The 26,773-nt window shown below is 54.3% G+C and overlaps 1 protein-coding gene across 1 annotated transcript in view; it reads right to left on the reverse strand.

Moving 5' to 3' along the window:
• Window positions 1–26,773, reverse strand: part of ACBD6 (acyl-CoA binding domain containing 6) — a 71,454-nt gene that overhangs the window by 2,752 nt on the left and 41,929 nt on the right. The window contains exons 6-7 of the mRNA XM_004613802.2: window positions 23,329–23,418; window positions 1,324–1,354 (exon numbers count right to left, since the gene is read on the reverse strand). Coding sequence (XP_004613859.1) covers window positions 1,324–1,354; window positions 23,329–23,418 — 121 coding nt within the window. The remainder of the gene's footprint in view (window positions 1–1,323; window positions 1,355–23,328; window positions 23,419–26,773) is intronic.

The raw sequence follows: 26,773 nt of genomic DNA on the forward strand, positions 1-26,773 counted from the left end.
GGTTTGAGAACAGATGGCGTTTCACGGAGGAGCCGGTGGTGGGCCCGGGGGCGACCAGGCCAGCCCACTTGGGGGGGCTCGTGACGGCACGAGCCAGGAGCAGCCTTGATTTCCCCGGGGAGCCTCGGTGGCAAGGCTGTCACTGGGGGGGGGGAGGGGCGGGGAAGGGGGCCCGCCCCTCCCTCCACAGCTCCCCCCCAAGCTCTCAGTAGCTACACGGGAGCAAGGAACATGGGCAGGGGCAGAGGCAGGGCGGGCGGGCGCCCCGTCGTCGAGGCGGACCTCAGCCAGGGCGGGCCTCCGGGGCCCAAACTGGCCGCCACCCAGTTTTAATCGGAAGCGGCCAGGATTTACGGCCCGTTCCAGGGGGAGTGTGACGAGTGATATAATCAGAGGAGCCGCGACACAAGGACAGGCCAGCAGTGATTCATGAGCAAGAGCCTGGCCCGGCCCTCCGCCCGTCTGGGGAGCTGGCTGGAAGTTCCCAGAACGGGGTCCAGGTCCGGGGTCCGCCAGCCGCAGCGAGAGACGGGGAGCTGGACAGAGGATACTGCAAGGATAAGAAGCTGCCCGGTGGGATGCCGTGACAAGCGGCGTCGGCCAAGGGACAGTGGCCGTTTGGGTACCCGCGATATTCCTGTCCCGACAATCCTGGAAATTTCAATTTCCTTCCGGTCTAGAGACCTCTTTGAAAAAAAAATGAAACAATAACAATACCAAAAAAAAAAAGAGAGAGAGAGACTGGAGTGATAGCACAGTGGGGAGGGCGTTTGCCTTGCACGCAGCCGACCCGGGTTCGATCCCCGGCATCCCATAGGGTCCCCCGAGCACCGCCAGGAGTGATTCCTGAGTGCAGAGCCAGGAGTCAGCCCTGAGCATCACCAGGTGTGGCCCCCAAACAGAAAACAAAACAAAATTCATTAAAAAAATAAAGGGGCTGGAGTGATAGCACAGAGGGGAGGGCGTTTGCCTTGCACGAGGCCGACCCGGGTTCTAATCCCAGCATCCCATATGGTCCCCTGAGCACTGCCAGGGGTAATTCCTGAGTGAAGAGCCAGGAGTAACCCCTGTGCATCACCGGGTGTGACCCAAAAACCAAAATTAATTAGTTAATTAATTAATTAATTAAGACGAGGGGCCGGAGCGATAGCACAGCGGGGAGGGCATTTGCCTGGTACGCGGCCGACCCGGGTTCGATCCCCGGCATCTCATAGGGTCCCCCGAGCACCGCCAGGAGTGATCCCTGAGTGCAGAGCCGGGAGTCCGCCCTGAGCAGAGCCAAGCTCCACACACAATCATTCATCGTTCGGGAAAAGGACTTACCGTAGTGTAGCACCGTCTGGCCTTCGTTATCCTAGAAAAGAAGCAAACAGAACCTCTGAGAAGGCCGGGCCGCTGCGGGGGTGACGGCCCCACACCCCGGACGGCACGTGGGCACCCCCGGAGACCCACCTGAGGCTCCAGTCACAGTTGAGAAAGATCTAAAGGGGACCCCTTAAACAGCAACCTGGGGCCCCAGAAAAATGGGCGAGTATTATGTGGCTAGCATTATACTATGTTTCCTAAATTCAGTTTTTTTTTTTTCCTTTTTGGGTCACACCTGGTGATGCTCAGGGGTCACTCCTGGCTCTGCACTCAGGAATCACTCCTGGTGGTGCTCAGGGGACCCTATGGGATGCTGGAGATCGAACCCAGGTCGGCCGCATGCAAAGCAGACTCCCTCCCTTTTTTCATTTTGGGTCCCACCCGGCGATGCTCAGGGCTGACTCCTGGCTCTGCATTCAGGAATCACTCCTGGCGGTGCTCGGGGGACCCTATGGGATGCTGGGGATTGAACGTTTACTGCATGCCAGGCCAACGCCCTCCCCGCTGTGCTCTCGCTCTGGTCCCCCAAGTTAGCAGTTTTTAATCCCTTGCCACCGGATCCCAAATTCCAGATTCATCCTCTTCCACTTCACATCGAATGCCGGAGCGATAGCACAGCGGGGAGGGCGTTTGTTTTTCACGCGGCCGACCCCGGCTCGATCCCCGGCATCCTATAGGGTCTCCTGAACCCCACCAGGAGTGACCCGAGTGCAGATCCAAGGAGTCAGCCCTGAGCGTCGCCGGGTCGGACCTCCAAAAAGCCAAATAAATAAATGAATGAAAATAAAACAAAACCACTCTGCATTGGAAAGTGTGATTTTTTTTTTTTAAAGCACACCGTCTTAGAAACTGTTACGAAGGACCCAGGTCCTACAGGTCACTCAGAACCGGACAGCGGGGAGTCCAGACCGTTCCAGCCCACGTGGACGCTGTTCCCCCAACGGTCCGGGGTCTGGTCAAGGAGCCGCCGGGGCGGGTGTGTGTGGCTCTGCCTTTAATCCCGGCTTCCCCGGGACCCCGCGATTCCTGGCTGCTCCCTCTCTTTCCAGCTCTAATTGCTTATTTCCACCAGGGAGGCGGCCTCGTAATTAATTCCTTTTAATCACGTTTCCCGAGGAATACTAAATCTGCATCTCCCGCCCAATTGCCAATTAATTAAAATTGTTTATTGAGCCCCCGCCGGCGTCCCGGGCACCCCGCTGGGTACCGGGGGGACACAGGGGCGAGAGCAGAGATGGTCCCTGAGGTGATAAATCTTCCTCCTCGAGGAGGAGGGAGGCCCTGGGGAGCGAATAAACAGGCAGGAGCATCAAACTGGGATGCTGAGTTCTGGGAACCACAGAGGCGCGTGGGGGAGTCTAGAGGGCCCCTTCCCACGGGGCTCCATGCTGCCCCCTGCCTGCAGGAGGCTGCAAGGTCAGGGAGCCGGGGGATGCGTGGGTACCCAAGGCAGGGGACACTGCTTCAAGCAGGCAGGTTTCAGGGCCACGGCGGTGGCACAGCGGGGAGGGTGTTGGCCTTGCACACGGCCGACCTGGGTTCGATTCCCAGCATCCCATACGGTCCCCCGAGCACCGCCAGGAGTGATTTCTGAGTGAGAGCCAGGAGGAACCTCTGTGCATCACCGGGTATGACCCGAAAAGCAAAAAATAAATAAATTTTTTTAAAAAAAGGGGGGCTGGAGCCATAGCACAGCGGGGAGAGCATTTGTCTTGCACGCGGCCGACCCAGGTTCGATCCCTGGCAGCCCACCCCAGAGCACTGCCAGAGGAGTAATTCCTGAGCACAGAGCTGGGAGTAACCCCTGAGCACTGCCTTTCCCCCAAAGTAGGCAGACTTCCAGGGGGTGTTTCTGAAAAGGGGTGTTTTATCATCAAGCCTGGCCCCCTGACGTCACTGGCTGTGGAAGGGTTCGAGGACAGTGCACGGGGAAGACTCTGAGGCCTGACACAGTACCTGCCCCCGTCCACGTCCTGGGCGAGGAGTGATGTCACTCACAGCTAACCGGGGCTCGTTAACACTGACCTTTGCAGCCTGGGTGTGGGGGAGAGGGCGGGCGGGGGTGCTCTCCTCTGGGTGAGAAGAAACGGTCCTGCGTCTACGGAGAGTGTCACTGGGAAGGCAATCCCCTGCCCTCCCCCCCAAAAATTGGGGGAAACATTATCTATGAAAGAGATAAAAAGATCAGAGGGCAGCTGGCTGAAGGGGTAACAGACCCCAAGACCAAAATGAGCATGGATGTCTAGAACGGCTTCCTTTTATTTATTTTTTTCTTTGCCACACCCAGAGATGCTCAGGGCTGACTCCCGACTCTGCACTCAGGGATCACTCCTGGTGGTGCTTGGGGGGCCCTATGGGATGCCGGGGATCGAATCCGGGTTGGTCGCGTGCAAGGTAAGCGCCCTCCCCACTGTACTATTGCTCCCTTCCCTGAAACGTTTTCTTTTCCTTTTTTTTTTTTTTTTGCTTTTTGGGTCACACCTGGCGATGCACAGGGGTTACTCCTGGCTCTGCACTCAGGAATCACTCCTGGCAGTGCTCAGGGGACCCTATGGGATGCTGGGAACCGAACCCTGGTCGGCTGCGTGCAAGGCAAACGCCCTAACCACTGTGCTATCGCTCCAGCCCCACATTTTCCATTTTTATGCACTATTTATATTTTTGCGAAACTTTCCAGGATAAAGCGCTACTGAGCTCGGCACGATGGCTTCTAGTGGCTGCATCTGTCCTTTGAAACTCAGCGACCCACGCAAAGATCTGGCTATGTGACCAGCAGGGCCCCTCACCCGTCGCTGCCGGGACAAGCGTGACGGGACCCCCTCCCCTCCCCTTCCCTCCCCCCCAGCTCGTGCCTCGACTACCAGCTCTAATTCGGGGCTTCTGCGTTCCAGCACTGCGGGCTGAAGTGGTCTTGTGTTTAATGGGAAAAGGAATCTGTGATCCCTTGACTAATCGATCTGACAAGTGGACACGGGGAGCTGAGGAGCGTGACTTGCTCTCTGGGGTGATCGGCAGCGGGGGCTGGGCAAGAACACTGGGGTCCTCACTGCTGCCCCCCACCCCCGCCGAGCCCGGTATTTTGGGGGGACGGAGAGGAACGACAATGATTCCCACAGTTTCCTAGCCAAACTGGGGTCTTCGTCAATTCTCCGTTGGTGCGTCTCGCATATGCTAGTATGTAGGAATCAGGTGCCTTGAAAAAGCCGTTTTGAGGGGCTGGAGCGACAGCACAGCGGGGAGGGCGTTGGCCTTGCACGCGGCCGACCCGGGTTCGATTCCCAACATCCCATAGGGTCCCCTGAGCACCGCCAGGGGTAATTCCTGAGTGCAGAGCCAGGAGTGACCCCTGTGCATCGCCAGGTGTGACCCAAAAAGAAAAAAAAAAGAAAGAAAAAGCCGTTTTGATATTTTTCGGGGGCGGAGGGAGGGTCACATTTGTCTGTGCTCAGGGTTTGGGGACCCCACGAGGGTTGAACCCAGGTCGGGTGCAATGAAAGGCCAAGCGCCTTCCCCATGGGACTCTGGCTCCCGATTCCCAAATCTTTTTAATCATCATTAATAATTATAATCAACCACTACATTACAGTCTAGTGATGATTAAGGTAAGTCATAAAATAATCTTCATGTAGCCACACAATCTTGACCTCTGTTCTTTCTCTTCTGTACTGTTAAAACGGAATTTGTATTAAAGCATAAATATGACTCCAAACATTATTTTTTTTCCACCCCCTCAGTCATCTCAAATCAGAAGATAGAAACCCAAACTTTAGGATTTTTTTTCTTACAAACATTCTGTTTTTAAATATATTACGAAGAATAAATGGAATTGAATGTCAAGAATGAATAAGTGAAAGCTTTTACTTATCTGGTTTACAACTTATATCAGCTAATTTTTCTAAATTTAAGTTGATTAAATTTTTGGGGTTGTTTCCTTTTGAACGGCCTGCCCTAAGCAGAGCGCTGTTTGTCATGGTTATTTATGCTTTTCCATTCTGTTTTAGCTAAAAGAAATGCTCCAATTTAATAAATATAGAGTTGTTATAAACAGCAGCAAAAACAATTCCAATAAATTAAAATTGGCCGTACATCTGCAGTTCTTGCAAAAGGAATGCAAGGGGAGGCAAAATCAGAAAGAAAGGAAGAATACTTTCGCTGAATTAAAACTAACCAGAGTAACCTACCAAAGTTATGAAATATTGAAACACTGCTGGGCTTTCAGATTATACAAGCTACACTATGACAGGGAGCAACAGACTTAATTTTTGGGCGGGGAGATGTTTCTAGAAATTAAAAAAAAAAAAAACCTACCTTCCTAATTCTTGATTTTCCTATCCCTGAACATTTTCTTTTTTTTTTTCTTTTTGGGTCACACCCGGCGATGCTCAGGGGTTCCTCCTGGCTCTGCACTCGGGAATAACTTCTGGCGGTGCTTGGGGGACCCCATGGGATGCCGGGGATTGAACCTGGGTTGGCTGCATGCAAGGCAAATGCCCTACCCGCTGTGCCTATCGCTCCAGCCCCCACCTCCTGTTTTTCTCTTTTCTTTTCTTTTTTTCCTTTTTTTGGCTTTTTGGGTCCCACCCGGCGATGCTCAGGGCTGACTCCTGGCTCTGCACTCAGGAATCACTCCTGGCGGTGCTCGGGGGACCCTATGGGATGCCGAGAATCGAACCCCAGTTGGTCGTGTGCAAGGCAAACGCCCTCCCGGCTGTGCTATCGCTCCTGCTCACATCAGCATTTTTACATGCTTGATTGATAAGAGCTACAGCGTGTGAACAGAGATCTTTCGACCATAGCACGGAAACTTTCTGGGCCTGGGTATATATGATCAGCCCGGATCCGTTGGAGATTCCTCTAAACGCCCAAACTAATGACAAGAGGCATGAAGACATTGAATGGTCTACTTACCTAACTGCCTCTTAACGCTCCCGACTGGGTAAATTATAAATAAAATCAGGGCCGGAGCGATAGCACAGAGGGGAGGGCGCTGGCCCTTGCATGCAGCTGACCTGGGTTCAATCCCCTGCATCTCATAGGGTCCCCGGAGCACTGCCAGGAGTGATTCCTGAGCACCTCTGGGTGTGACCCTGAAGCTTTTAAAAAAAAAAAAAAACACAACTAAAACCAGAATCTTGGGGCTGGGGGGATAATCCAGGGGTCCCTGAACACTCAATAGCCAGCTCTGTTTGGCCTCACCAGGGTGGTCCCGGTGTGTGTATGTGTGTGTGGGGGTGTTCCTGAGCACTGTTTGGGAGCACCCCAAACCCTTGATATCAATGAGGGAGGCAGCAGCCATCTCTCCTCTCCTGGTCCATCCAGAAGTGAATTGACAGCGCTGAATATGGGTGCTTGTGGGGAGCTGGGCGGCAAGTAGGGGGTGCTCAGGAGGGGGGATGCGGGGGGGGGGGGAGAATGAGAGGTCTCAGGATCTGGGGCCTTCAACGGGAGCGAGCCCCAACTCCTGGCTCTGTGCTCAGGGAGCACTCCTGGCAGAGCTTGGGGGCCCAGACGGGATGGTGTGGCGGGTGGGGAGGGCGCTGGCCTTGCACGTAGCTGACCCGGGTTTGAATCCCGGCACCCCACGGGAATCCCCTGAGCCCCGCCAGGAGAGATCCCTGAGCACTGAGCCAGGAGGAAGCCCTGAGCATCGCCGGGGTGTGGCCCCCAAACAAAATGACCAAACCAGCCAACACAGTGAATCATGCCAGGGGCTGCCCCTGCTCCGGCCCACGCTCCCTTCCCGCGTGGGGGACAGGGCACGACTGACGCCATTGCACCTGGCCCAGCCGAGGTCCGACCTCCCGGTCACATGGTCTCAGCGGACATGTCCCACGCTCACTCATCTCCCTAAGACAGCAGCCCCCCCGAGTGCAGACCCGCGGGGTCCCCCGGTCACGGGAGGGCTGGGGTCAGAGGCTGCGTCCCCGACAGCCGGGAGAGAGCACGGGGGTGGCTGCAGAGAATTCTCTGGGGGTCACTCTTGACGCCACGTGGGCAGGAAACGGGAACACAATCCCTCAAGCTGGTCCTCAGGAACGTGCAGGAGGGCTGAGGCCCTGCCCTGAGAGTTGGGGGGTCTCCACTGTGGATACTCTGCTCTGTGATTGCTCAAATAAAGGGGTGAAATTTGGGGGGGGGGCGTGCTGCAGAGCAGACGGCAGCGATGTTGAAATCTCTCCAGTCAGTTCGATAATAATTTCCAAATGTACTTAATGGGCTATTTAATCAGCAATTAGAAATCAAAGCTTGGACGCTGCAGAAGACGTCAAAGTTATGTATGCTCGGGCCCGGAGACTGCAAAAATTAAACTTTCATCTAATTAGCATGCCTCGGAGAAAGATATTTTAAAATTAAAATCTTATTTAATTAGTGTCCCCGTAATCTATATTGAAATTTGTCTGCGCCCTGCTGACTTCTGAAAATATAGGCAGGGCCTGGGAAAGGGGCGGGGGGGGGGGGGGCTCTGACCAAATCCAAACACAGGAAACAGCTCGCCACACACACACACACACACACACACACACACACACACAGAGTGCACACAGACACAGACATAGACACACACAGACACACTCAGAGACACACAGAAACACAGACACAAACAACACACATAGACAGACACACAGACACACACAGACATGTAGATACTCGCAGACACACACATGGACACATATAGACATGCAAACACACACACGGACACAGACATGCAGACATACAGACAGGCAGACACACACACAGATATGCAGACACTGATACATAGACAGGCAGACACACACACAGAACACACAGATTCACAAATATACACACAGACACAGAGACACACAGAGACACATAAACACACAAACAGACACACAAACACATGGACACACATAGACTCACACAGACAACACACAGACACATACACAGACACACAGAGACATGCACACACAGATACACACAGACACAGACATAGATACACATACAGACACACTCAAGAGACACCAGACACACAGACAGACATGTAGATACTCATAGACACACACGGACACACACGGACACACACACAGACACACACACAGACACACGGGCACACATAGACATGCAGACACACATAGAGTCAGACACACACAGATATGTAGATACTGACACACACAGACATGCAGACACAGACACCAACACGCAGACACACACACAGAACACACAGATACACAGATATACACAGATATACACACAGACACATAGAGACACACAGAGACACAGACACACAAACACACAGACACACAAACACACAGAGACACAGACACACACACACACACGCAGACGCCCCAGAGGAGGCCTGGCCCCGAGCTTCCTGCACAGAGAGGGCGTCACTGCATGAAGGCTGGGCTGCGGTGCCAACGTGACCTGCCCTCCTGCCTCCCAGCTGGTGTGGGCCAGGCCGGGTGCTGGTGGCGGGTACCTGCTTCTTGAGGGGCGGCCGGGCAGATGCAGGGGGTGGGGGGGGGCCCAGCTCCCTCCTGAGCCAGTGATTGAATTAACAGCCTAATTCCCAGCAGATGAGCAGAATCCTGATGTCCCGCCAGCCCCAGGACAAAAGCAAGACACAGTCGACAGTAAGGCTTAACCCTCTGCTCTCCCGGGCTGGACCCCCCCTACCTCCAGGCCCCCCAAACAGTCCCCCGGCGAGGCCCCCCTCTCCCGTGCCCGCCTCGGCCCCCTGCGGCTAACTGGGAAGCTTGAGTAAGTCACGGGAGGTTTCCTCCTCCTTCCCCCCCCTCCCCGCCTGCTTCCCGGGGGGTGGGGGGCTAAATATTCCACTCTGTTGGGGGGAGGGCAAGGGCGCGGTCTGGGGGCGGTCACACACAGATTGGGAGATCGCGGCTGGGATGCTAACAGCTAAGCCTCAGCCGGAAAAAGGCCAACTCTGCCGTGGGTGTGCAGCTAAGGGCTCGCCAGCCGCACCTCGGGCAGGGCGGGGCCGTGCCGGCAAGCCTAAGGAGGATCTCTTCCTGTCACCGGCCACTGTGACCACCCAGCGGGCCCAGGTGGGCCTCCAAGCCTCCCCACGCTCCAGGGAGCTGGTATTGAAGAACCTCATTTCGGGCCGGAGCGACAGCACAGCGGGGAGGGCGTTGGCCTTGCACTCGGCCGACCCGGGTTCGATTTCTAGCATCCCCTAGGGTCCCCCGAGCACCGCCAGGAGTGATTCCTGAGTGCAGAGCCAGGAGTCAGCCCTGAGCATCGCCGGGTGGGACCCAAAAAGGAAAAAATAAATAAATAAAAAAAGGGAAGCGGAAGACCCCAGGCGGTCGGAACAGGGGCAGGCTTATGGCTCCAACCCTGCTGAGCCTGTCCGTCTGTCTGTCTGTCCAGACAGACCCTGCGTTCTCAATGCCTCCAGATCTGCTCTTCGTCTTCAAGGAAAACCTTTCTGGGGCCACACATGAGCTCAGCACCCCAGAGGGGGTCCCACCCTCTGCAGCCCGACACCACCCCCCACCCCTACTCTTCTGGGGCCTTTGACATGGCATGAGGCATTGTACACAAGCTATAGTCATTGCATCTAAGCTACATCAAATGAAACATTGTACATAAGCTAAGCTATGGTTACTGTATCTAAGCTACATCAAATGAAACATTGTATATAAGCTACATCAAATGAAACATTGTACATAAGCTACTGTCATTGTATCTAAGGTACATCAAATAAGACATTGTATACAAGCTACAGAGGAACAAGACATGCCACATAAAAGCTCCTGGCAAGAAAAAACCGCATTGATAATTACTAGGAAGATCAAATATATTTATTTGGGGGTGGGTGGGAGGTATTGGGGGGAGCAGGGAAGACAAAGAGGAAAAAACCTCAACTAAGATCCATGAAGCTCCCTTCACGGGACGGCCTTAACCACGAGACGGGCCTGGATTTTCCCTTCTTGTCAGGACCTAAAAACGCCCCCACATGCGTGCGTTAATACGGCGTTGGCAGACCCACAGTGGTTGCGGGGGTTGGGGGGGAAGGCCCGTCGGATGCATAAGGAGGCCGAGGTCCAGCGGGATTAAGAGTGACCTCCAGGAAGCGGCCAAGGCTGCCGCAGAATTAGAACTTAAACCCTTGTGGGGCCTCTCCACAAGGAAATTAATGAAATGGCCCGTTTGGAGACACTGTGGCTAAATCCTCCCTTCCCAGGGTCTAGAGCCTGGCATCCGGGACTCCCCCCCTCCCCGCCAAAACCCCAACTGGCTCGAGGAACCCGCTTTTAACCCACGAGGCCCTGGCGCGGACTGCAGGAACGGGGATAAAGATCAGGGCTGGGCTGGCGGAGCCTCCAGGAGGCAGACTGCAGGCTTTATAAATACATACAGGAATAATTAAAATATAAGGGGTTTAGCGGGCCTAATCGCCTTGGAATAATCTCAGCCGCAAAGCCGGTAGGACGCTGCTGGCCCCGGGCCCATGGGGACCAGCTGTCCGGGATCAGAGCAGCGGGGACGCTGGCCCCAGCACACGGGGGAGGGGACAGAGCACGCTGTCCTGGGGGCTAGTGGACGGCCTGCCTGTCACCCAGGAAATAGGAAACAGAGGAGGAAGTTTGGGAAACGCCGTCCCCCTCCCCCCGCCCCGCTGAGAGCTGCCGGTGCTCTGATTAGAAGCACTTAACCCCAGCCGGTTCCAAGTCGCCTTTAATTGTTTGCGAAGCCGGCTTTAAGGACCCCAGCCCCAAGGGGACGGAAAACGGGTGACTGAAATACAGCCACGTGCTCGAGAGGGCCCTGAGCCCGCCACGAACCCCCATCGGTTTGTCTGGGCGCCTCACCCGGCAGTGCTCAGGGCTGACTCCTGGCTCTAAGCTCAGAGATCACCCCTGCAGGGCCCATGCCACTAGGGTCCTGGCAATGCACAGGGGTTACTCCTGGCTCTGCACTCAGGAATTACTCCTGGAGGTGCTCGGGGGACCCTATGGGAATCGAACCCGGGTCGGCCGTGTGCAAGGCCAACGCCCTCCCTGCTGTGCTATTGCTCCAGCTCCCTACAATGTGGTTTTTAAACAATTCCCTGTTCTCTTTAAATGTATGTATATATATATGTATATATATATATATATTGGGGCTGGAGCGATAGCACAGCAGGGAGGGCGTAGGTCTTGCACGTGGCCGACCCGGGTTCGATTCCTCCGCCCTTCTCAGAGAGCCCAGCAAGCTACCGAGAGTATCTCGCCCGCACGGCAGAGCCTGGCAAGCTCCCCGTGGCATATTTGAGATGCCAAACACAGTCACAACGAGTCTCACCATGGAGACGTGACTGGTGCCCGCTCGAGCAAATCAATGAGCAAGGAGATGACAGTGATTGATTGTGGGGTTGAGGGAGGGATACTGGGGACATCGGTGGTGGAGAATGGGCAGTGTTGAAGGGATGGGTACTTGAATATCGTTTGACTGGAATACAATCATGGGAGTTTGTAAGTCTGTAATTGCATCTCATGGTGATTCATTAAAATGAAATAAAATTAAATATATATATATACGTATATATATATATATATATATATTTTTTTTTTTAATGTAACTTTCCACTGGACCTGAGGTCTCTCTCCTCATCTGCTCGTGACAGGCTGCCTCTCAGAGGACCCATTATATCGGGTGCACTGTTTTTATGGTTCTGTAACATCAACTGACATTTATTGGAATTTCACATCAGATGTTCCATCAACGGCCGTGCAGGAAGAACGCTAACAGAGTGTGCTGTGTTAGGCAAATACCTTCGGTTCGGGACACTTTTCAAGGCCGTCCGGCCCAGGGGGTCAGTTGGTTTTTTTTTTTTTTTTTACTGCACCGGCTAATGCTCTGAGAGTGTCTTGATGGGATGAAGGAAATTGGATTGTGCCCCCATTTGCTGGGCTAAAACAAGCCTTTTTTTTATTTATCCCATTAGAGGGACACAAGAGAAACCTTTTAAATGTCACTAAAAATTTTCCTGCATTGCAAAACCCAGTCAAAGGGTTTTAATTTTCTGGGAGAACGCTTAAGTAATATAGGATGTCAAGGTTTAATAAATGGTAGGGAGAGACACTTTGTGTTAGGGGAGCCTTTTTTTTTTTTTTAGGTAAATAAAACAGGTGTTTCTCTAGGCTGAGCTACGCTGACAGAGAAAGCGCAGGGTTTAGAATGCAACTTTCCAGCACATAAGAGATCCACAGTTCCTGAAAAAATGTGGCAAACTGATTCCGGCGCATGCTAAGTGCGTATTAAAAAAAAAAATTAGGGGCTGGAGCAATAGCACAGCGAGGAGGGCGTTTGCCTTGCACACAGCCAACCCGGGTTCGATTTCCAGCATCCCATATGGTCCCTGAGCACCTCCAGGAGTAATTCCTGAGTACAAAGCCAGGAGTAACCCTTGTGCATCGCCAGGTGTGAGCCAAAATGCAAAAAATAAAATAAAATGGGGGGCTGGAGAGATAGCACAGCGGGTAGGGCGTTTGCCTTGCACGCGGCCGACCCGGGTTCGAGTCCCAGCATCCCATATAGTCCCCTGAGCACCGCCAGGGGTAATTCCTGAGTGCAGAGCCAGGAGTGGTCCCTGTGCATTGCCAGGTGTAACCCAAAAAAGCCAAAAAAATAATAATAATAAAATAAAATAAATGAAATTAAAATTTTTTGGGGGGGGCTGAAGTGATAGCACAGCAAATAGGTGCATTTGTTTGCCTTGTACGCAGTCGACCCGGGTTCGATTCCCAGCATCCCCTAGGGTCCCCCGAGCACCGCCAGGAGTGATTCCTGAGTGCAGAGCCAGGAGTCAGCCCTGAGCATCGCCGGGTGGGACCCAAAAAGCAAATACAAATAAAAATAAAAATGAAATTCTTTTTTCTTGTTCTTGGGGGCAAGATGGCACTGACGCCGCCTGGACCCCTCGCAATCTCTCGAACCCGGCTCCCCCCCTCGCCTTAGACAAGACGCCGGGCATGGAACCCGATGCGTGATCCCTGCTAGAACTCTACTCGTGATTCCTGACGGCCACCGCCGGCCACCGCCGGCTCTCTGGCAAGATTCGGAGAGGATGGCGTCGGCGGGGCACGGAGAAACCGCAGCATCGCTGCCTGCCCCAGTCGGGCCAAGTTGCAGTGCCGTCAAATACAGAGCCGTGGCGGCAGTGCACGCAGTGACTCACCCACTGTGGGGTGCTGTCAGCCGACCATCGGGTGACCTGGGACTCGGTGCAGGTGTTCGACCAGGCTCAGACCCTCCTCGACAGGGTCCTGCTCTGCCAGCTGCTCAGCAACCTTCGGGCGCACCCCACCCACCTCGAGGGGATCAGCCTGAGGCCGGAGATGGCCCAGAGACGCAGGCAGGTGTGTGTTTGTCAGTGTGCAGATTGTTACCACGTGCCAGCCGGCCAAAAGCTTACGCTCGATAGACTGGGGACACCTGTAAAGGCGATCAGAGGCTGCCCCAAAAGCCGCCGTCCCTCTCGGGGAGCCCAGCAAGCTACCGAGAGTGTCCCGCCTGCGTGGCAGAGCCTGGCAAGCTCCCCGTGGCGTACTCGATATGCCAAAAAACAGCAACAACGACGGTCCTCATTCCCCTGACCCTGAAAGAGCCCCCAATATGCCACTGGCCTGCACCAGCACGCGACGGGGACAAATGGAGACGTTAGTGGCGCCCGCTCGAGCAGATCGATGAACAGCGGGATGACAGTGACAGTTTCCTGTTCTTAGGTGGGCTGGAGAGACAGCATAGCAAGGGAGGGCGCTGGCCTTGCAGGTGACCGATCCATTTAGGTCCCCGACACCCCGCAGGGTCCCCCCTGAGCCCCCGAGACCCACCCCCAACCCATCTCCTTGGGGGCTGGAGCGAGCACAGAGCTGGGGGTGCTCGTCCCCTGAGCATTGCAGCGGCCAGCCCTGGGGGGGGGTCCCTGAGCATGGGCGGGGGTGACCCAGGTGACCCCCGGGAAGAACTGGGTCACCCGCCTGGCTGAGAGCTGCAGGGGAAGACCCGGCGACCCTCCTGTTCCTCTCTGGGACTCCCTCAGTTGGGGGTCGACGAAAGGGGGCCCAGCACTGACCCCTGTTATTAGCCACACCGGTCCCTCCAGAGGGGGGGGGGCGGCCGCCTGTGTGTCCGTCTGTCTTGGCCGTCAGCAGGAACTACGCAGACGCTGGCGATGTGACTGGACGGGGAGAAGGCCGGACACTTGGCTGGCCCAGTCTGTCCACACCGGCATAAGAACTGTCGCACTGTCGTCCCGTTGCTCATCGATTGGCTTGAGCGGGCGCCAGTCACGTCTCCACGGTGAGACTTGTTATGACTATGTTTGGCATCTCGAATACGCCACGGGGAGCTTGCCAGGCTCTGCCGTGCGGGCGGGATCCTCTCAGTAGCTTGCCGGGCTCTCCGAGAGGGGCGGAGGAATCGAACCCGGGTCGGCCGCATGCAAGGCGAACGCCCTCCCCGCTGTGCTATCGCTCCAGCCCCATCGACACCTTCTTAAACTGGGCCCAGCGTGGGGCTGCAGCGACTCGGTGAGGACCTGGTGGCCTGTCTACCAAAGCTCGGACACGGTGCGTCCCCTTGATGGGGCAATTTTTGTAGTTAGAAGGCTCCCCTCACCCCACCCCTGTACCAAATTAAAAAAAAAAGAAAGTGAGAGAAGGAAGGGCCATGCACGGAATTCACTAGGGACCGGCCACTTCTTGAGGAGTGAGGTGGCATCTGTCCCTTTAAGGAGTCACGGGTGGGGCAGGGGGGAAGCTTGGCACTCGGGTCCTACAGCAAGTGCCAAGGCCGGGGGGGCAGGTGGCGGGCAGAGCTGGAGTGGGTCTAGCGCGGAGATGGGAACTCTGAGTCCCAACTTTTAACGCAGGCCAGAGGTGACAAGGCCGGGGGCCCAGCGAGGGGGGAGAGACAGAGCGAGGGGCAGAGAGAAGGTGGGGGAGAAGGCGGCGAGGCTGATTCCACGCAGACGACACAGTCCCCGCCCCCACCCGGGCTCCGCCCTGTCAATCAGCGCATCCGTCTGAGTCCTTGAACCTGGGGTGTGCGGGAGGGAGCGGCCTGGAGACCATTAGGAGTCCTGCGGGCGGGGGTCCCCGGGGGACGCCTCTGCTTTCCTGACACTGGCGGTGGGCTGAGGGGGGAAATGAGGAAAGTGGGGTCGCCACGGAGGGGGGGGGGGCGCGTCCCACCGAGGAGAGACCAAGAGGACTGTGACCGTCTCCTCCCTCCCTTCCCGGCCTCCCCTGCCCTGTCCAGGGGAAAGATATTTAAAACAAGGACACGGCGAGGACGGGGCGACTCAAGCCAAACCGATGCAGGAAGGATGACGGTAACTGCAACAATAATAGCGACACCAGTGCAGAATCTATGAGGCTCGCGGGGTCCTGATCCAGTTACTACTTCTTGCATCATGACAGCATTTGTCCATGACCCTGTTTTTTTTTTTTTTTTTTTTTTTTTTTTGCCTTTTGGGTCCCACCCGGTGATGCTCAGGGGTCACTCCTGGCTCTGCACTCGGGAATTACTCCTGGCGGTGCTCAGGGGACCCTATGGGATGCTGGGAATCGAACCCGGGTCAGCCACGTGCAAGGCAAACGCCCTCCCCGCTGTGCTATCGCTCCAGCCCCCCACGAACATGTTCTTAACTTATAGTTAAGCATGGTGGCGCTTTAGCCTGGCCCATTCTGATGCCAGGGTAGGTCACAGCTTGCCCTGGGTCCATCCAGTCCCTCGTCGGGACCCTGCTTTTGGGGTGCTAGGAAGTAAGGGCAACTGAGGCTTAGGTCAAGAGAGCAGACGCCCAGGAATGAATATCATTCGGAGCCAATTAACTCCCAGGTTACAAAGGCATAGCATTCACTGTCTCCCTGTGTCCATACAGAAAGGACGTGGCTCTGAATTAACCAGGCAAAGGACTTAAGGAGAAGAGAAAAGCAACATTTACAAGTTAACAGAGCCCCCCAAAAGAGGTTACAAATAAACACCGAGGAATGAGAGCACTGTGATGGGAGTAACCCAATAAACCTAAACTCCCTGCAGCCAGGCAGAAAGGACAAACCAATGTTATCCTACAGACAAGTTCTGTGAACGGGTCGCCACGGGAAGTAACACCAGCACGACACAAAGGGGGGGTGGGGGGCAGAGATGAGGCTGTGGCAGTGATGTGCTCCACTCCCAGGCGCGCTGGAGGGAGCTGGGCCTTCGAGGCAAGGAACTGCACTGGGCGGTGAGATGGCAGAGGTTCTGCACCAGCGAATGTGGATCAGGGACAACCGGTGCTCTAGACGGGGGCAGGAACCGGCCAGACGGGAACGGTGCCTAGACGCACACCAGCCGACTGGCCTTATTTGCTCCGGCCTCGCTTGGCTCGACTAAGTTTGCACCAAGGAAATATGTCTTTTAATTAAAATTATTAATGTAATTTTATTTTTGCTTTGTGGGTCCCACCCAGCGATGCTCAGGGCTGACTCCTGGCTCTGCACTCAGGAATCACACCTGGCAGTGCTCGGGTGACCCTTATGGGATGCCGGGGATCGAACCCGGGTCAGCTGCGTGCCAGGCCAACAACGCCCTCCCCGCTGTGCTCTCGCTCCAGCCCCAAGGAAATATTTCTACATGCAGGACAAGTGCCAACTTCCTCAGCTAACGGCTCACGGTTGCTAAGACCCTTTTCCCCCTGCTGAAGCAGAAGGAAGAGATAATCACGGACAAACTCTGAGCCTAGACTCAACACCATCCCGACAGGTAAGGGTTAATGCGCCTGCCCACTGACAGACTGGAGGAAGGTTCTGGAACAAGTCTAGAGGAAGTTGCAAGCGGCCATGCATGTAGAGTCACGAGCGGCAGAGTTGGCGTTGGAATGAACTTGGTAGAGCCTGCCCTCGCATGTCCCTGGGCAAGTGACAGGGACAACCTCACCCGGAAGTCGGGGGTATGGACTAACAGCACTAAGTGACCCGGCAGGATCGGGGCTTTGCCCTGCATGGAACCAAGATCTCTGGCCACTGTCAGATAATCTGTCACTAGAAGCCACTTGTGCCCCAGCCAGATATTTATTGCTATTGATCCGCCTGGTCCTAGCGAAAGACTTTTGTTCTCCTAGAACGGGACTCTGACCTCAATTAAGTTATGAATTTCAATCCGATAGACTGTTCCACTTACCCTCCTGCTCTCCCGAACTGGATTAATTAGAATTAGCGAGGCCCGGAGTCACCTCCGGCTCCTCATGGATCATGCGATTTTAATAATAAATAAAGGGACAGCGGCAACGGACAAGAAGGATTTTGAAGGATGGCTCATCCGGGCACATCGCTCAGAACCTGCCAATATCAATTTATCTGGCTCCGATGACCTCACAGACTTTTTCTTTCTTTCTGATCGTCGGAACTTCTTTTTTTTCAGCTACTGTAAACATATCTCCTGCCCCCGCGCCAGGCTGTCTTCACTGGGGACCTCAGAGGGGGGCGGGTTGAGTTTCCCTCCCCACCCCAGCAGAACCCCGGCAGCTGAAAACCTCCGGAATCCAGCCACAGACATGCTCAGGGCCACTCTCCACATGCTCGGATGAGCCTCACCCATGGAGGAACCGACAGAGGTACCCAGGTATGTGGGACCCAGGGCTGAGATCTCCAAGCCTGCTCGGAACGGGACTGGGCCTCCTCCCCCCAGATCCCCAGTTTTCCCGTAGCTTGGCAGTCACACCCACAAACTGCCCCCGGCACCATGTAATCTCATCAACAGCCAAGAATCAGAGACTATAAAACAAAGCTCCAGGAAGAGAGTGACACAGTATTTGGTCGACAACATGCCAGTCGACCAAAAGCTTGCATTCGGTAGACTGGGAACACCTGTAACACGATTAAGGGCAATTAGAGGCCGCCCCAAAAGCTTCCCTCCCTCTCGGAGAGCCCACCAAGCTACTGAGAGTATCCCGCCCGCACGGCAGAGCCTGGCAAGCTCCCCGTGGCATGTTCGATATGCCAAAAACAGTCACAATAATGGGCCTCATTCCCCTGACCCTGAAAGAGCCCCCAATACGACAGCATTGGGAAGAATGAGTAAGGAGAGGCTGATAAAAGCATGTGACTGTGACGAATGGAGACGTTACTGGCGGCCGCTCTAACAAAATGATGATCAACGGGATGATAGGTGATACTGTAAACAGGCTCTCTGCATAGGAGAACCTAAATATATATTACTTAGCTGTTTCCCTTCTGGAGACACCTGTGCTCTCTCCTGAACATCTCTCTCTCTCTCTCTCTCTCTCTCTCCCCATATCTAAATTTCAACAAAATTATTTTGCTTCATCAGAAACTCAGATAAAAACCAAGTAGGACTTTGTCTTTCATGAGCGGCACCCCACGAAAGCGATCATTTATGGACATGGAAGCTTAAAACTTTATCTCACAGCATCCAGGGAAGAAATATCACAATCTAGGGAAAATACTCACTTTTAGTTCATAGTCATGAAAATTTTACAATAATAGCAACAATCTAGCTCATAATTTAGGAAGTAATTAGTTTCCTATACTGATTTAATACATTGAGTAGGAAAGAATCAGAATGTGACTAAAATGGCAACAGCCAAGTTTGCAAAGAGTAACATTGCGCAGGTTGATTTACTTTAATCTAAGTCTCAGTGGGACACGTAACATACTAGCTAATGAGAATCCTACATCAAGGGGCTGGAGCAATAGCACAGCGGGGAGGGCGTTTGCCTTGCACACGGCCGTCCCGATTTCGATTCCCAGCATCCTATATGGTCCCCTGAGCACCGCCAGGGGTAATTCCTGAGTGCAGAGCCAGGAGTAACCCCTGTGCATCGCCAGGTGTGACCCAAAAGGAAAAAAAAAAAAAAGAGAGAATCCTACATCGAGTCGATCATGATAATAAATATGACGTCAGGATTTGCTAAATCTGCTCTTATAACTTTACAACTTACTCCTTAAGTATAAACCAATCACTAAAACATGAAACGAGGGGCTGGAGCATCAGGGAGGGCGTTTGTCTTGCACACAGTGGGCCTGGGTTAGATCCCTGGCATCCCATAGGGTCCCCCGAGCACTGCCAGGAGTGATCCCTGAGTGTAGAGCCAGGAGTCGACCCTGAGCATCGCCGGGGATGGCCCCCAAACAAAACAAAACTGTAATGAACATTGTTCAAGAATTCAGAGTGTAGGGGCTGGAGCAATAGCACAGGGGGGAGGGCGTTTGCCTTGCATGCAGCCGACCAGGGTTCGAATCCCAGCATCGCATAAGGTCCCCTGAGCACTGCCAGGAGTAATTCCTGAGTGAAGAGCCAGGAGTATCCCCTGTGCATCGCTGGGTGTGACCCAAAAAGCAAAGAAAAAAAAGAATTCAGTGTAGGCTGCAGTCTTTATTTGATATTTAACACTGGAACTGTGGAAGTTTAAAGCAATATAAAGAGAATCCCCCAAACATAAGTGTGTTGCCCATTCGAATAGCTGACATAGCACAAAAGCTTTTCACTTTTTTTTTTTCTTTTTGGGTCACACCCAGCGATGCACAGGGGTTCCTCCTGGCTCTGCACTCAGGAATTACTTCTGGCGGTGCTCGGGGGACCCTATGGGATGCTGGGACTCGAACCCGGATTGGCCACGGGCAAGACCAACACCCTCCCTGCTGAGCTATCGCTCCAGCCCCGCTTTTTACTTCTTTGATGACTGAAACTCTGTTTTGTGTGAAGGGAATAAAAGGAAATATTGAGTCAGGGTGTCGAGGTGAAGCTGTGATTTTGGAACTGAATCAATGCCAGGGGTTGAAGTGGACTCTGTGTGTGTGTGTGTGGGGGGGGGGGTGATGAATAACCTGCGTTTGATTTCCAACCCCCCACTACTCCCCTGCCAGCTACATGCATGCATGCACACATACACACGCCCGCATACCTAAAAGCAACACACATTTCGAGCACTTGATTGATCCAGTCTTTAAAAAAAAGGAAGAGTCCTTACCAAGCCATAGGACAGGAAAGACACAGGCCGACATGCAACTATGTTGCGATGGAAAAAAACGAAACAACTGCCTCGCCATGTGATCTGACTCAATTCCCCACCTGTGCCCAGCCCCTGAGTGACACACTCAGAAGAATCTGTTAGACCCAAACTCCATTCATTTCCGGGGACAGTGTGGAATGTCGCCCTGAAAAGGTCTGAGGCTCAAGCACGGGTAAGTGGTTCCTCTCCATCCTATCCAGGTTGTTTTGGGAGGGGGGATGGCCTCTGAAGCCAGGACTAGACAGCTGGTGGTCAGTCAGGGCTGTGTTCCCAAGTGATTCGCTCAGCAGAAAAATAAGAGATCAAGTGACAAAACGGACTGTGTTTCTTGGCGGAGAGCTTTGTCTCTGCACCTTTCATTAAGCTGCATGTGCTTAAGTGGAATTCAGGCAATTCTCTAGCAAATTATCCAGGTGATTTAACACGTGAGCCTGGACTTTTCAAATGACCCCTAAGCGAGGGTCACAGGACAATACAGATGCCCAGCAGGAAGGAAAAAATAGGCAGATCCCCAGCTTCTCTCACAGGTGAAACAGCTGAGTCATGGAATGTGACTCTACAAAGGCGACGGGCACGATACGGAAGCACAGCTCGCAGGAGAGATCTTAAAATTCCCCACCATGATCCCCCAAAAGCCACACGAACAGTATGCTTTTTGTTTTTTCCTTTTTGGGTCTCACCTGGCGATGCACAGGGGTTCCTCCTAGCTCTGCACTCAGGAATCACTCCTGGCGGTGCTCAGGGGACCTTATGGGATGCTGGGAATCGAACCCGGGTCAGCCGCGTGCAAGGCAAATGCCCTCCCCGCTGTGCTATTGCTCCAGCCCCAGTAAGCTCTTTATTTATTTATTTTTTTGGCTTTTTTGGTCACACCCGGTGATGCTCAGGGGTTACTCCTGGCTCATGCACTCAGGAATCACTCCTGACGGTGCTCGGGGGATCCTATGGGATGCTGGGAACAACAGAAATCTAAGTTTTCTTTTTTGGGGGGTGGGACCCCACACCCAGAGGTGCTCGGGGCTGACTCCTGGCTCTGCGCTCAGGGATCACTCCTGGCAGTGCTCGGGGGACCCTATGGGATGCAAGGGATCGAGCTCCGGTCAGCCGCATGCAAGGCAAACGGCCTCCCGTTATACTAACGCTCCAGCCCCAGAAATCTAATTTTCCCTCTTCTAGAGGCAGGAAGATGACGACTGCAGGAAAAGTGGGTTTCTGGAGAGAGGAAAGATCAGAGTCTGAAGGATCAAAGTTACGAGGGGCGGGGTGGGGGGTGGCGTGTGCCCGTGCACAGGGGGCTTCCCTCCCCCACCAGCCCTCGGTGCACTCAGGAACCAAAGGACAATTGATAGCAAGTCGTGCTGGGGACAAAACGGTGGCGAGAGCCAGGGCAGCACGGGAGATGTGGGAGGACCTTGTCGAAACAGAACCACAAGGCCAGGGCCGGAGCGACAGCACAACGGGGAGGGCGTTTGCCTTGCGCACAGCAGACCTGGGTTTGAACCCCAGCATCCCTCAGGGTCCCCCCGCCGGGAGTGATCCCTGAGTGCAGAATCAGGAGTCACCCTGAGCATTGCCGGGTGTGGCCCCCAAACCAAACTAAACCACCCAACAGCAGGACGGCAAGGTGCAATTCCGCCTGTCACAGAACGCAGACATCCCCCAGATAATCCGTGGTTGGTGACAGGGACAGGAGACCCCAGAGCGGCCCCCACACCCAATCCCTGTGTTGGGGTGGGGGCGCAAGTCCTGGGGTTTCCGCCCCCCCCCCCGGTTAAAACGGGGGCAATTCCTGGGGTTTCCCTGGGGGTGAGACCCGCGGCCAAGCGGACCCTTGGAGTAAAACGGATCCTGCTTTCGGGCGACCCGCGGGCCAGTCGATAATAACGTTTAAGCCAGACGGAGTCACCAGGGAGACGGAGCCTTCCCCTCAGCGACGACGCCAGCACTGTCTGGCTCGGAAAGGGATTTTCAATGAGGAGAGAGCGGAGAAGGAACCGCGAGGGAAGAGAGACTCACGTGCCTGACTGCAGCTGGCCGCCCCGTGGACCGCGGGCACCACTAGGTGCAGCCATGGGGTGGTCCTGGGGGTTCCTGGCACTGTGGGGTCCGGGCAGAGCACAGCCTCGGGCCCAAACTGCTGCCAGGAGCGGCTCCAGGGTCCCCTGAGAACCCCTTGGGGAGCCCCCTAGCATCCCCTCAAAAAGGAATATGCAGGGGCTGGAGCAATAGCACAGCGGGTAGGGCGTTTGCCTTGCATCCCATATGGTCCCCCGAGCACCGCCAGGAGTGATCCCTCAGTGCATGAGCCAGGAGTGATCCCTGTGCATCGCCAGGTGTGACCCAAAAAAGAAAAAAAAAAAAGGAATATGCAAAAGGCTCTTGGAGACGCCTTCCTTCTGTTCTCATTCTCTGGCTCCATTTTCCCACCATGGTGCGGGTGAGCGGGCATCACTTGCCCCTGAGCACTGGCTCCATCCGGGCTGGTGGTACCTGAGCATCTTCATCACCAAACGGGAAAGGCGACAGACAGCGAAACGTTTATGGGTCCAGAGCAATAGCACAGCAGGGAGGGCGTTTGCCTTGCACGCGGCCGACCCGGGTTCGATTCCCAGCATCCCATAGGGTCCCCCTGAGCACCGCCAGGGGTGATTCCTGAGTGCAGAGCCCGGAGGAACCCCTGAGCATCGCCGGGTGGGACCCAAAAAGCAAAAAAAAAAAAAAAAAAAAAGAGTTTACGGGAATCTCAGGCTGGAATGTTCCGGAACCGTGCGTTAGAGACGAAACAGGTGAGTTCATGGGGACAGAAGGTGGGTTCCTGCCAGGGGCGGGGGCTGGGGCGTGAGAACCCAGTACTACAAGGTTCCCCTCGTCTGTGGCTGCGGAGGCAGCACGGGTCCCGCAAGGCTGCATGATGGTGCGCACGGCGCGGAGTCCTACGTTGACTTTTTAAGAAAAAAACTCTCTGGACGCCAGCTTACCTGACAGTGGATGTCCGCTCTGTGCTGTAGCAGGACGGTGACCAGCTCCTTGTGGCCCCGGTCACATGCCCAGTGGAGCAGGGTTCTGCCCTGGAAACCCAGAAAGGAGACACGGCATCATTAGGTCAGGGAGTGAACGGGACGCCGGGGAGAAAGGGAGAGGAGAAGGAACGGGGGGGCTGCCCACAAGACGGGGCTTTGGGGGTACCTGGGAAAGTGCTAAGGTCCCACCCGGTGAAGCTCAGGGGTTGCTCCTGGCTCTGCACTCAGGAATCACTCCTGGCAGTGCTCGGGGGACTCTAGGGGATGCCGGGGATCGAACCCCGGGTCGGACGCATGCAAGGCAAACGCCCTCCCCGCTGTGCTACGGCTCTGGCGACTTGGGAAATAAATTTTCCAAGTCTGCTCCCCTGAGCAGTCCAGGCCTCAGAGACAGGAGGCTTGGGGTTCAAGCCCCAGCACGCCCTCAAAATAAAGCAAGTGCAGAGCAGAGAGCAGAGCTTGCTTCAGGTGGTAGGTGCCTCTGGTGACAGCAAACTTACACACACACACACACACACACACACACACTCTCAGGATTAAATCCCAGTGGAGAGCCCATCTGAATGTCATACACCCCGGCTCACTCAATCCTTAGGAGGACAGAACATTTCACCAGTTTGAAAAGAAACATTTCCTGGGGCTGGAGCAATAGCACAGCGGGGAGGGTGTTTGCCTTGCACGTGGCCCACCCGGGTTCAATTCCCAGCATCCCATAGGGTCCCCTGAGCACCGCCAGGAGTGATTCCTGAGTAAAGAGCCAGGAGGAACCCCTGTGCATCGCCAGGTGGGACCCAAAAAGCAAAATAATAATAATAATAATAATAATAATAATAATAATAATATTAAAAAGAAAAGAAATTATTTCCCCTTAATATTCAAATCTTCACTGTGAAATTTCTCAAGACATGGGGACACTTCAGTGCCGCCCCCAATGTGGTCTGTGACAGCCCCATACGATCAGCCTGGCTCCAGAGGGACCGAGCACTGAGCACCGAGCACTGAGCACCCTGTGCTTGGGCTTGACTCAGGACTCCCACAGACCAGGAAAGGGCTAATTCTGGTCTCCGTGGCCAGAAACTGGGGCCGACTGGGGCCAAGTATAAGCCACCCTCCGGGGTTAGGGGCTTTCCTCAAGGAATGAGCAGGGCTCAAGGCAACCCCCGGGGGGGGGGCAGCTGTGACGTCACCTTGAAAGGAGCAGAGCATTTCCCCACAGCCAGTGCAAACCCTGCCCAGTGCTGTTTAGAAAAGACTAAGTGCCGGTGGTCGGGACCAGGACGGCTCTCCCAGCGAGGGTGCTTTTCTAGAAGCTTCTAAACCCACCCCCCAGTGCCCGGTCTGACCCCTCCACATACCTAGGAGTTTGATTAGTTCAACAGAGTTAAAACGGGATTACGTCTCGAGACCACCAAAATGAAAGTTAAGATCATCTCTCCACACAGGGCTTCCTCCCCTGGGCTCTGGGGACTGTCATTAACTAGGACTGAGTGTGGCTTATCCTGAGATGCAAAGAGAGACCGAGAGGAGGCCAGAGCTGTAGCCCAGCGGGGAAGGCGCTCGCTTGCACGCAGCTGACCCGGGTTCGATCCCTGGCATCCCATAGGGTCCCCTGAGCACCCCCCCCAGAGTGATTCCTGAGTAAACTCTGAGCATCGCTGGGCGTGGACCCCAAAACAAAACAAATACTCCCCCTGGCAAACCCCCCCCCTATCCAAAAGGGAAGGGAAGCAGGACATGTGAAAAAAAAAAAATATATATATATATATATATATATGGGCAAATCTCTGGTCACGGCAAAATTATTTTCTGCAGCGTCTTATTAAATGATGGGAGGCAGATCCAAAATTCAGGCTTAAAAATGTATTGTTGGGGCTGGAGCAATAGCACAGCAGGGAGGGTGTTTGCCTGGCACGCGGCCTATCTGGGTTCAATCCCCGGCATCCCATAGGGTCCCCCAAGCACCGCCAGGAGTGATCCCTGAGTGCAGAGCCAGGAGTGAGCTCTGTGCATTGCCAGGTGGGACCCAAAAAGAAGAAGAAAAAAAACCAGTTTTTACCAAAAGATCTGATACAGGCAGGGCTAGGCCTGAGCTTCTGGTTGCCTGTCTGTTCTGGTTGTGGGGTGACTCCTGGTTCTGCCTGGAGCTCGGGTGTGCTCCTGGAAGTGCTCAGAAAATATGAGGTGCTGGGTCAGGGTCCCCCACTCCATACCCCCACACCCTGCAAGACCTCTCCTCAGCCTCAGTGCACGGCCACCAACATTTACCTGTTTTTTGTTTTGTTTTTTATTTTCTTTTTGGGTTCCACCCGGTGATGCTCAGGGCTGACTCCTGGCTCTGCACTCAGGAATCACTCCTGGCGGTGCTCAGGGGACCCTATGGGATGCTGGGAATCGAACCCGGGTCGGCCGCGTGCAAGGCCAAGGCCCTCCCCGCTGTGCTATCGCTCCAGCCCCTAACATTTACCTGTTTTCAAGCTGAAGTGGACACATTTGGCTACTAAGTTCAACTCTTTTTTTTTGCTTTTTGGGCCACACCCAGCAATGCTCAGGGCTGACTTCCGGCTCTGCACTCAGGGATCACTCCTGGCAGTGCTCGGGGAACCCTAGGGGATGCCGGGGATCGAACCCAGGTCTGCCACGTGCCAGGCAAATGCCCACCTGGACATTGTGCGATCGCTCCGGCCCCCTAACTTCAACTCTTAACAAGAACGACCTCGGACGTAAAAGGCCCTTATCAGCACCCACCAGTATGTTACGAAGGAAGACGTTAGTGATTCCTGCTAACCAGGGACCTTCCCTCTCATTTTTACTTGTCAACCGGGTCCTTAGCTTCTCCAGGAGAAGGGTCACATCTCACTAATGCTAAAATATACATCCTGAGCTGATGCAGGCAACACGTCTTCCTGCTAATGGGAGTTATATTCTAAAGTTCCGGTATGTGGTGCCAAAAATTTACTTTAGGGGAAGACCCCGAGACCGGACCTTGGTGGCAATTTCCACTTTGGACCTATTTTCCACAAGGTGGCAACGCAGCCGTGTTTTAAGGCTGGCGACACCGCTCAGATACATTTATGTGACGCTTTTGAACACGCAGTTTTGACCTGCTAATGTCATTAATTTTGGCAACCCATTATTTTAATGGTACACTAATTAACCTTGAATTAGAGTGGATTATCTGACAATGACTTCTCTGCGTAAGTGCTGAAGAGAGCCACCTTTCTGCCACCCTACTGACTCATTTTTCTTTTCGTGTCGTATTCAGAAGGCCAGAGACAGGAGTGAGGTTTAGCATCCTTGGGAATAAGCATAAGGGGGTAACAAAATCAAACGGGCTTTGGAATTTGGGCCGTTGAGATGGTCTATATTCAAATGAACAGAGATGGGCAAGAGTAGGGGGTCTGAA

Source organism: Sorex araneus, chromosome X (genome assembly GCF_027595985.1).
Source record: "Sorex araneus isolate mSorAra2 chromosome X, mSorAra2.pri, whole genome shotgun sequence".
NCBI classification, from domain to species: domain Eukaryota; kingdom Metazoa; phylum Chordata; class Mammalia; order Eulipotyphla; family Soricidae; genus Sorex; species Sorex araneus.